Raw genomic sequence first — 12,539 nt, 5'->3', positions numbered from 1 at the left:
ACCATATGCATCCAGGTTGTCAATAGGGCGTATCTGCAATATATCAGGAACTGCTAAGGGTGCGAACTTTAAATGTCTTGGGAATTTTGAGCGGTATGTTGAACTAAATTAAAAGATAATATGTACATCCAAGTTTTCAAAATAGTGTATCTGCAACATATAAGGAATGGCTACGGTATTAAGATGGAATTATCACCAAATTCTGAGGAGGATGATAACCTAAACTAAAATAAATATTGTACTATCTGGCTGTCAGAATGGTATAACTGCAACATCTCAGGAACGGTTAAGTTTATTGAGTTAAAGCATTTAGGGAATTCTGAGATGGATGTTGCACCAAGTCAAAGGACAATATTTGTATCCAGCTTGTCAAAAGGGTATATTTGCAATGTCTGAGGAACGACTACGAGTATTAAATTAATTTTCTAGGGAGTTTTCAAATAAATCAAAAGAAACTATATACATTCAGTTTCTCAGAAGGCCGTACCTGCAATATCTTAGTATCAGCCAAGGAAATTAACTGCAGTTTCAGAGAATATTAAGAGGATACTCAACAAAATCAAAAGACACTATGTTCATCCAGGCTGTCAAAAGGGCGTATCTGCAGTATCTCAAGAACGGCTAAGGTTATTCATCTTCAACATTCGGGGAATACTGAGAGAAAAATCAAAAGACACTATGTGCATTCTGGTTGTTAAAAGGACGTATATACCATACCTCACGAACAGATAAGAGCATCAAGTTGAAACTTACATTCAATATTGAAGGGATAAACTAAAGTAGGGCTGGACAAGACTAAAAGACACTATGTGCATTCAGGCTGTTAAAAAGGCTTGGCTGTAATGTCTCAGGAACGGCTAAGGGCATTAAGTTGAAGTTCTTAGGGAATTTTCGGGGAAATGTTGAACTAAATCAAAGGATAATTTGTCCATCCAGCTACTCAAAAGATAGCACTTGCCATATCTCAGAAATGCTTAAGGATATTAAGGTGAAATTTTCAGGGAATGTTGAGGGGGGTGTTGAACTAAATCAAAGGACACTATATCCATCGTGGTTGTCAAAAGAGTGCAAACACAATAGGCTTTATCAGAAACAGTCAATAGTATTTAGTCAAATTTTCAGAGAATGTTGAGGGAGATGTTTGATTAAATCAAAAGACACTATGTGTATCCAGGTTGTAAGAATCCCAGGAACGTAGGAAATTTTCTGAGGTGAAGTCTCTCCGAAGATGGAATTTCCTGGGGGGAACTTTTCGTAGGAGGAGAAAAGGGTACTCAGGAGAAACTTTTCATGGGCAATTTCTTAGTAGGGGTGGCTTTTCCCATTGAGGGATGAGGCAAATTTTCTGAGAGTATTTGGAAAATGATCAACAATTAAAACAAAATAAGTTTTTCAAATTGAAAGTAAGGTGCAACTTTAGATCTTAAAACAAACAGAAATTATTCCGTATATGAAGGGATCTGCCCCTTCTTCAATACCTCGCTCTTCACACTAAATTTTTTTAGTGCTTTAAAAAAGCTTTTTATTCTAATTAAACTGTCCTTTTGATTCAGTAGCCATTCTTAAATAATTGGGCCAAAAAGTAAAACTTTAGCCTAAAGAACAAGGTATTGAGGAGGGGGCAGCCCCCCTCATATACGCAGTAATTTTTGTTCGCTTCTTGTTTCTGATTATTTTTTAAATAGTGCCGGAAAACCCGCCTCACACCTCTACGAAAAATTTCCTCCGGACAATTTCATCTTCACTGAAAATTCCACCAGAAAATTTCCTAAAGACAATTCAACCTGGAAAACTCTCTTTGGTCTATCTTTGTTTAAAAAAAAACTTGATTTTTTCAAATTCTGATGTTTTTTAAATCATGCTCAAAATGTCCCTACCCTCTGTGAATTTTTTTTCTGGAAATCCTCCCTTCGCAATGGAAAGTTTCCCCAACGAAAAATTCTTCCAAAGAGAATTTCTCCGGCGGAAAATCCCCCTCCATCGGGCGTCGAAGGGTCGAGTTACCCCCCAATCACTGTTGACTCTTAAAAGGCTGCTAGGACTTCCAGTTACCAATCAAATAAGCCCCCCTCCCAAAGTTTATATGACCATTTCTTCCACCTGGATGTGAGTGGGAGTGGGAATGAGTGAATGAATGTGAGCGAGGGAGTGAGTGATTGTGAGTGTAAGTAAGCGTGAGTGAGTGATTCAGAGTGATTAAGAAAGTGATTAAGTGTGAGTGAGTGAGTATGAGAGTTTGTAAGCCCCCCTGTAAGTGTGAAAGTTAATAAAACCATTCCTTGCACCAAAACCTTTGCATACCCTCCGGGCATACTTTACAACCCTTGCCTGAGTTCTGAGGGGCTGTGTCAACCTCAGAAGCTAAGTTATATGATCTTTGGACTATTTTGTACAAAATAGCTATCTTAAAATTTTGATCTTATTCATTTGGGGAAAAAGGGCATGGAGGCTAGTTGCCCTCCTATCACTTTTGACTCTTAAAAAGGGAACTATAATTTCCAATTTCCGATCGAATGAACCCCCTCCAAAGTTTTTATAGCCAGCACTTCCATGAAACCCTCCTATGCTCCCAGGGCTTAACTTAAAACACTTGCCAGCAGGCTTTGGGGTTTTTTGCCGACTTTAAAAACGGATTTTTAATAGGTGTGTTGTGACGTAAGAGGTCATGCGCTTGGAATCATTTCTATTTTCACTATGCTAATTTCCCTGTGTTAATTTCCCTAGGGATTACTTTGAAAAGAAACTAGATAGGGTTGTAGATAGTAAGAGTAGATTGGTAATTTCTATTTACTAGATAGTAAATAGAAATAAGGGGTATTTTGTGCCCCCCCCACCCCTCCTCTTTTCCCCGCAATTACTCCATAACCTAATATACGTAACTAGCTGATAAAGTCACATGCGTCAAGAGTTAGCTTCATTTGAGAGACATCATTAGCTAACTCTTCAGAAATGTTCTGGTTAGCAAGTGGGGGCGCGTAGTTAATCACGGATTCTCTGGTCATATTCATTGAGTTAATCAAGTCCATTTCATCCATGTTAGGTAGAGATCTGTCATCTACCCTTGGTATTTTCTGGTCTCGATATTCATCACCATTTTCCTTGAATAAAAAATTAAATTTCAGTTTTTTTGCCAGGTAAGTCCCAAAGAGAGGGTTAAATAATCTCTTTTCACCACACAAGATAAAAGAAAAAAATGTATGCTTTTTCAACTGAGGGTAAGAGAGAGAGAGACACAATTAAAACTTATGGGGGTAAACTATTTCACTCAAAATTCCATCTGGTTAAACTCTTAAATCATAAAAAAGAAAGAATTATGGCACCCTAAGAAGGAGCCTAGACTATAGGATAATAATACGAATACAATGTAACATAAAAAATATAACACAACTCGTAAAATAATCTCTTTCACCGCACAGGATAAAAGAAAAAAATGTATGCTTTTTCAACTAAGAAAAACATGATTAAAACTTATGGGGGTAAATTATTTCGCTCCAAACTCCATCTGTTTAAACTCGTAAATCATAAAAAAGAAACATGACTCCCTAAGAAGGAGGAGCTTAACCTATCAATATTTTAGATACGATGCGCATAAAAATATAGCCCAATTTGCATATTAGTTTCAACTGATTTTGTTCAGAATATTGATGGAGGGCGCCACCCCTTCCTTAATACCAAAGCCCACCCCTACACATTAAGCATATTTTGCACTTTTTTAAAACACACACTGTGTGTTTTTAAAAGAATTTTAAATCTCAAATAGGCTATATATATCTCACGACAGGTATGCTAATTATAAGCTTTTAGTCAAATGAGTCTCAAAGAGAGGGTTAAAAAACCCTTTTTCACCACACAGGATATAAGAAAAAAAATGTATGCTTTTTCAACTGAGGGTAACAGAGAGAGAGAGAGAGGGAGAGAGACACAATTAAAACTTATGGGGTAAATTATTTCACTCAAAATTCCATTTGGTTAAACTCTTAAATCATAAAAAAGAAAGAATTATGGCACCCTAAGAAGGAGCCTAGCCTATAGGATAATAAAACGAATAAGATGTAACATAAAAAATATAACTTAATTTGTGAAATAATTTCTTTCACCGCACAGGATAAAAAAAATGTATGCTTTTTCAACTAAGAAAAACATGATTTAAACTTATGGGGGTAAATTATTTCGCTCAAAATTCCATCTGCTTAAACTTTTAAATCATAAAAAAGAAACATGACTCCCTAAGAAGGAGGAGCTTAACCTATCAATATTTTAGATACGATGCGCAAAAAAATATAGCCCAATTTGCATATTAGTTTCAACAGATTTTATTCCGAATATTAATAGGGGGCCTCACCCCTTCCTCAATACCAAAGCCCATCCCTACACTAAACATGTTTTGCACTTTTTAAAACACACACTGTGTGTTTTTAAAACAATTTTAAATCTCAAATAGGCTATATATATCTCACGACAGGTATGCCAGATATAAGTTTTTAGTGAAATGGCTTTTAGATACCGGAAGAGATTTAAATGAAGTTACCTACAGAACAATTATGCTGCTACTCGTGTATCTACGAAATAGTTTGTTTTTTTTATAATGTAAGAAAAACATTTACTTACCAAAATTCTTTTGGAGTTCTCCATTTGAGTGGGAATAATTAATCAAAAAAATCAAATAGTCTATTCGGCTTGTTGGAATAGCTTTTTTAAACTAATGAGAATCTCTTTCTTCACCAATATTTTATACAAGAAAAAAAATGAATATATTAGCCTTTGGCCAAAACTAGTATTTTTCCGCGAAGGACATTCAACGCTATAGATTACACTTTATATATTTTTAAAGCAGAAAATCTGATCAGCTTAGCCCATGACCCCCAGAAAACCTATCTGGCAGGTCTTGTATCTCTGAAAGTACTAGAAACCGGTCTGGCAGGTCTTGTAATCGTGAAGTTAATTAATAACACACTACTCTGATCTTTGAACTATTTTTTTTACAAAATCGCTATCTCAAACTTTGAATCGGATACATTTTGAAAAAGAAGTTACCCTCTAATCACTTTTGACTCTTAGAAAGGGCACTAGAATCTCCGGTTTTCAATCGAATGAGCCCTTCCGGAGTTTATACGTTATGTCGCTGCCTCTGACATAGAAGATTGCGCCAAAACAAAGTAGTATTTTTTTTTTTGTCATTTTCAGGCTCAAAAAGGAAGATTTTAGCACAAACGATACCGAAAAGCCATCGAGCGTACATTTTGCGGTAGGCAATCGATTTGAATTTATTTAAAAAATAAAGATTGAGCTTTCAAGTTTCAAAGACAATGATGCCTCACGCTGGCGCATTCATAGTAGAAATCAATCTCTAATCCCTTTTGATTCCCAGGAATATTTTGGTCTTGCTTTTAATAATGGTTCAGGGTAGGTGCGGTAGCCCTTCCCTTTATGAAAATATTTTTCTGTGCAGCATAAAAGATTATATTAGCATGACTACCGGCAAAAAGGTAGAATATTGGGGTTCTAAAATTTTATAAAAAAGTTTTTTTATAAAATTTTAAAACAAAGCTTATTATTCTAATTAAACGGCCATTGTGTTTCAGGAATCGTTCCTAAGAAATTAAGACAAAAAGTCAAAACTTTAGTGAAAAGAGCAAGGTCTTATGGAAGGGGTAACTCCTTTTATATACGTAATTATTTCTGTTCGTTTTAAGGTTTGATGTTACTCCTTACTTTCAGTTTAAAAAACTTAATTTTAAAAGTTTAATTTCCGTTCGCTTTTAAATAGTACCGAGAAATCAGGCTCTCTCTCCATGAAAAATTCCTGTACTTGTATATTATACACCACTCACTCAAGTTTACGCTGTGTAAAACTCGAGAACAAACCAGTTTCTTCGTTAGTTTCTTCGTTATTTTAGAAACAAATTTGGGCTGTAAATTTCCACATTAGGAGGGGGGGGGGTGCTAAAGTATAGTGGGGCTGCATGCAAAATGTGTTAGATACAATTATTCTGCCTTTTATGAAGCATGAATTTTTTTTCTAACTTCAAACTATTCAAAATACTTACTTCGTTCGTTCTTATGTGCAAATATATAGCCCAAATTATATATTTTCCATTTATTCTGTCACATGTCTTTGTCTTGTCTTACGCTAAGCTGAAAGAAACGAACGAAGAAACCGGTTTGTTTTCGAGTTTTACACTGCGCAAGCTTGAGCGAGTAGCGCATGATACACAAGTACCAAAATTCCTTCTCCCTACGAAAGAAAAACTCAAATAAAATTCTCAAAGTTCGAAAGCCTTATTTTCCACGGTGGGTATTTTCCGATAGGGAAGATACCTAAATTTTACGCGAGGTGTATTTTCCACGGGGAGGGTTTTTTTCAGGGGGAATGTTTTCCGCAGCGGGGGGGTATTTTCCGTGGGGAGTATTTCCCAGGGGGGTAAACGCCAGGGTGTTTTCCCCGGGGAGGGGGGTATTTTCTGGGGGTAAAATCCGGGGGAGGGGGGTAAACGCCTAGTACCAAAACTTCCATCCAGACTTCTAGGTTTATCGCCTTTATCAGTTATTTTGTATTGGGCCAAGTCAATTAGAATATCGGTATCATACGCATTGGATTACCAAAAGAAAAGAAACCCCAATACAGCCTTATAGGCCCTACGGAACTTCATTCAAGTAAAATATGAGAAATTGTGTATTAAACAATAACATTCTAGAATAATTAACAAAAATTGGTACTTAACAATAACATAACAATAATATAGACAAAACAAGTATATAGTAATGGCAATTAGAATGGAATATTGGATGTTATTTCGACATTGGTGTAAAATGACTCCAACAGATTGTATCTGCAACCATAAATATATTTCACAATATCTTTATTGGGTTTTTAGTCATATTGTTATTTGTTAGTTTTTTTACTTAGGGCTATTTTTCACACTAGAAAAGACAACATATCTAGTATAAGCTTACTACTAGACAGGAGATCATTCATCCTTAGTGGACATCCATTATGTTAATTTATTTGCTTTGACGGCCTCCAATCTATCTCCTTCAAAATTTTCGGAGAGATTTTGGAAGATTGAAAAGTCAATTTAAGAAATCTCGTCATTGGAGATTTTAGTATGAGAAAATAGACAAGACACTGGATCTCATGAATAAATAAAGCAAGAGATGTAGGACATATATATTCTTGCATATCAGATCCTTAGTTTGGGCTGTCATCTATCCTAAACTCAATTTCCTATTCAAATTAAATTTATGACACAGTAATTACGACATCCCATCTGAAGTAACTAACAACGGACCTTAGAGCAATGTAAGAGGATCTTTGTTGTTCTAATATTATAGGAAATATGATTAATATGCCATAACAAACAAAAAACCTTGTTTAATCTATCGGTCAAGTCAGATTTGAAATGTTGTCCGGCTCTTGAAGGAATGGTTTGTAAACAGATTATTTTTTTTCAGAATCCGATAAACAATGAAATATTGTTGATAGTGGAAATTATATTTCAAACTATTACTCTATCCAAGTCATCCCAGTTTCTTTCTAAGCGAGACAAAAAGGGCAAAATGTAATTCGAAAACAAAAACAGAAATTTATAAAATATCGTAGGAACGAAATAAGATTGAAGTAGCCGATTGAAACTCACTTGTTTGGGGCGGTGGGATATATATCTCTTTTTCCCAAATAACATCACATACAGTCTTTCGAATCATCAGAGTCAATTTGCATTTAACTTTAAGAGAAAGTGTAGCTTTAAGGTCCCGAATGAAGGTGCATAAGCGAATTAAGGCGATTGCTTTGATGTTTCAATTACTTTGTATGGTCCGCTTTTCATTCCTCCACGTTCAATTGGTCTTGATTGATTTGGTAGAAACCTAAATATTTTTTCAGCGACTTAAAACATCTTTACATTACAAGATGAAACAGTGCTTGCTTCCTCCAGTGTTACTTCCTATTTTCATCTGCTTTTGTATATTTTTTTTTTTTACTGGACATTTTTTGATTTTTACACTGTTTATTACGGTATGTTTATAAAATTTCTACTCCACTAATAATAATAATATTCTTCTAGGAAAGTTGAATTATGACCTGAGAGTTAATGAGCATGGAATTGTCACTACCTATGCTTCTTCACGAAACACATAGAAGTAAGTTAAATAAAAAAAACAAAACAGCTTAATCATTTTTTATTAGAAGAATTTTACGATAGGAATGATTTTGAGAAATTGCTAGCAGATACCATTCCCATAAACAACTAGCTATTTTATATTGAGAGAAGCTTGTTGTAAATTTTGTTTTTACAAAACGAAGATATGAAACTTGGAAAGAGGTTCGGGAAGAATGGGATGTAAGGTTGCAGCACTCAGGTACCAGACATAGAACATAACTAGATTACAACGCGCTATGTTAGAACCATATAATTTCAGACAGTGTCGTTTCCGGAATACTTTATTGCGCAAAAAGAGAACACTTTCCTAAAAATTGGGATAAAAGTGGATTTTAGTTTTGGTTGTAATTCTAAGGAAAATTAGTTGCTCTTGCATCCCGCCACCTAAAGAAACAATAAAACAGCACTCGACCTGATGATCCTAGAAAACTATGAAATAATTGGGTATTTAGAAAACAATTAGATTAGAGAAAGGCGTGAATAATTGTGAATTTTGCAGATACACGTAGATTTTTTTTTTTAGTTTCTAATAAAAGATCACATTCACAAAGTTATCTGCACCCAAAAGTAAAGAGTGGCTAATCCCCATAGAGCAAAGTTTTTATCCAGTGAACCTCCCTTCAAAAATTAAGCTCTAGAACCCGAAATGTCACTTTTGGCAGTCTTAAGTGTGCATCTTTTTGTGTGGGTTATTTTTAATTTTGAACCATTATTGTATGATTGCTACACTGCACTTTAAGGAACGAAAGGTTAAAGGGGGGAGTCGCAGCTCCCCTCGCATTTAAGAAAAGAGTAAATATGATGAAAAATGGACACAATTTAATACAATAACATATTTTGGAAATAAAATTAAAGACTGTCCTCTACCTCTTTGAAAGTGATCCCTGCCAATAGTTTCCAGAGCTGGAGAAAAATGGACCTTGTATAACAAAATATGCGTAAAAAAATTTTTCTTTGCATGCTGATTCCAAATGTTTAAAAGTGAACAACCTTGAATTTAGTTATAGAAATTTAATGAATAAATAACTTCATTTATTTCAAAAAAAGGGAATATACACTTTAAGTGTGAAACAATAGTTTTTAAATATGGAGGCATTGGAGAAAATAACTGAGCTTGAGGTTAAAAAAAGCTTTTAACCTCATATTTAGGTGACTTTTTATTTGTCGTCTAACAGAAATACACATCGTTCAATCCTTGTTCTCGATACCTTGCTATACACAAGTTTAACTGAACCATAAAGGGCAGGGATAAAAGCGAATATTATTGCCCTCTTATATTTATATTACTTGGAGATGTCAGGATTCCGCGTGTTCCTATCCGTGTTCATTATGTGCGTTCCCATGTATGCTCGTTTTTTTAACCGTTTGAGCATATCTGAGTAAAAATAAAACTATGTTATGTATACACAATAATTAAAATATTAAAGTTTGTTTATTTTAAGGATTACTCTAGTGCCAACCTAGTTAAACTTCCATGACTAACATTTTTCCCCCTGATACATACAAAATTACCCTTCTTACATAAATATGACTGAAAAAGAACACTTGGACAACTAAATTGCGGTGAATTTTACCTATCATATATTCTATTTGGTTATGTTCAGACAACCTATTTATTCTCTGCAGTGTTTAATACAGAGACTCAAAAGCCATTTCTCCAGTTCTATTAATTCTAAAGATCCCACCCCGAACCAAATCCTGGATGCTCTCCCAAAAAATTTTCCCCACCGTGGAAATTTCCCACGGGAAAATCCCACCTGCGCAGAGCTTACTCTCGGAAAACTCCCCCTGGGAAATATCCCCCACCCCCTGCGGAAGATACCCCTCACAAAATACTTCCGAACAATTTTGACCTGGAGGATTCTCCCCCCCCCCATGAAAATTTTCCCACACGATAATGATAACGATAGCGATAAGGATAATGAGCAGCCACAAAGATAGGTACCTCAATAGGTACCTCATAGGTACCTCATAAGTACAAAATAGGTACCTCAGAATGTCGATCAGATGTCCTAAAGGATAAAAATGGGGCTAGATATAAAAAAGGGCTATAGGACAAGGGGTGGTGGTCTCCAATCACTTTCGACTAAAAAAAGTTCCGGAACTCTCAATTTCTCATTAACTAAGAATCCTCCAAAGATTCTACAACCCCGAGGGAGAGGTTGGGGATGAGGAGGGACAGCCCTCCTCCTATATGAAATAAATTCTGCTCGTTTTGGAGTTCAATGCTATCTTTACTTTCATAATAACGGTGGGGACAATAAATATTCCTAGAAATCAAAAGAAATTACACATCAGTTTCTACCTCCACCCCTTCGTTAGAACTAATTTTGTATTTATCTGAAGGCTCAATGAGAGCTAGGATATTTAGGCATTAAAATGCACCCTTTGAGACATTTACCCCCTTTCTTAACTACAAAACGATCAGAGAACCCTACTGTGGAGGTTTCAAGCTCTAATCTGCAAAATTTTAGAATTTATGTTTTTTTTTTTCCAAAAACAGATCATGGGTGTGTTTTTTCCCTCTACGGATGACTGTATAGAACCATGAATCCTAGAAGATTGGAAGAGGACTCACTCGAACAAAAGTTAAAAGTTTTAGTGCTCTTTTTAGTGATCATACAGATTGGAGGGCTGCTAGTCCCCTCCCACTCCCCCTTTCCCCCAAATATATCTGATTGAAATTTTAGATAGCCATTTGGTTCAGCATAGTTGAAATGTTAGTTCAAATAAATATACTTCTGAGGATGATTTGACCAACCACAGCCCCAAGGGAAAGGGCTGTAGGTTCTTACATATTGTATTTGCTATTAGGGTACATACGGACATACTTCGCGGGGGCTTTTAGAGGAAGGGGAAGTCATTTCCATGGGAATAATTTTCAGCGGGGAGCAAAATTTTTGTGAGGAACTTTCCTGGATTCATATACAGTATTATTTTTATTTGTCTTTTTTTCTCTTTGGGTACAAAATTTTACATATAGATAGAATATTACGGGAGAATTGTCTGTGGGAAATTATCAGCGAGATTTTTCCAGGGGAAAATATTCCGCAGGGAGGACTTTTTCAGAAGGAAATTTTCCGGACGAAATTTCCACAGGAGAATTTTCTTGAGAGAATTTTTCACAGGGGGAATCTTCCAGTGGGAATTTTCCATAGGGGGAATTTTCCGCGGGGGAACTTTCCACGGGGGAATTTTTTGCAAGTGGAAATTTTCTGGGTGGAAACCCTTAGCATCATTGTAAATTCGTCTATAACGGGCGTTTGGAAAAATGTGGACCAAGTTAGTAAGGAAAACCAATAATATAGTTGAAATTTTTTTTTGACCTATTCTCAGAACAAAATCTACATCTACATGGAAATTTTAGGAGTAGAAATACTGCAAGTTTTCAGTTTCTAGTGGCGGTGACAGCTCTGAGCCCCCCCCCCCCCAACTCATCTAATGGTTGTGATACTGAATTTTTTTTTTGTCCAGTTTCATCCTTCCCATTATTAAAACTCGTAGAAGACATATACTGATTGCAACTATGGATCTATGATGCTTTCAAACACACACAAAAAAAAATATTATTTTATTGCTTTTTCTGTCAAGGCTTCTTTTTTCGAGGCACCACTGTAGAAGAAAAATACGTCTCTGGACTTTAAATTAAAAGTATAGGCCATTTATTTATTGGCAAATCGACCAGAATACAGATTTATCGGGGAAAGATTTTGGAGTTAAAAGCTTTGCCAAGAAATGCCACGGTTTCGACAGACCTGTGACATTTGTTTTGATTTCCTTTGCATGTCATTTGCACCAACTGTCACAAGTAAAAACAGTCCAAGAAATGTCTTTAGCGAAACATATACGAAGCCTTCTTTTTGCGTTGTATGTTTATATAATTGTGGATGTGACTTTTTTGTCCAGTCAAGAAAGCGAAGCATAATGAATGGGATAAACCATTTTGTTTATATTTTATTTTTTAACCCAAAACTTTATTTGGCTTATCAAACAATAGAGTTGACAGTAAAAGGAATATGAACAGTTGCTAATCATGATAATAATCATGACGAAGAAGGGTAATGAATCGGGGTCCCAGCCATCTCATAGGATTTTATGACTTTTATGATTTTTCTTATTTTCACATAATATTCATATGCACTAATTATTTTCTATGGTATCTAGAAAAAAAAGATAAAGGTAAAGGATATGGCACTAGATCCTTAAAGTCCAAACCGGCGGTGCTGATCTCCGTCTGAAGGCCCTTCAGCCAGGAAGTGCAATGGGGGGATGGGGGCAAACCTTCCTATGCCTTTGCACACCCTTCCTTCTTACCTTCCCCAGATTTCTCCAGGTGTCCATTTAGAGTTGGGTCGGCTCAGGCTGAGCTTACTGAGTCAT

At 35.7% G+C, this 12,539-nt stretch overlaps 1 protein-coding gene across 1 annotated transcript in view; it reads left to right on the top strand.

The window, feature by feature from the left end:
- Positions 1 to 12,539, top strand: part of LOC148944380 (uncharacterized) — a 104,425-nt gene that overhangs the window by 11,297 nt on the left and 80,589 nt on the right. The window contains exon 2 of the mRNA XM_089100304.1: positions 8,064 to 8,139. Coding sequence (XP_088956430.1) covers positions 8,091 to 8,139 — 49 coding nt within the window. The 5' untranslated portion in view covers positions 8,064 to 8,090. The remainder of the gene's footprint in view (positions 1 to 8,063; positions 8,140 to 12,539) is intronic.

The sequence above is a fragment of the Artemia sp. Qi Xiang Cuo genome, chromosome 14, assembly GCF_049724085.1.
Source record: "Artemia sp. Qi Xiang Cuo chromosome 14, ASM4972408v1, whole genome shotgun sequence".
Classification (NCBI taxonomy): domain Eukaryota; kingdom Metazoa; phylum Arthropoda; class Branchiopoda; order Anostraca; family Artemiidae; genus Artemia; species Artemia sp. Qi Xiang Cuo.
This window is presented reverse-complemented; position numbering and strand designations above follow the sequence as displayed.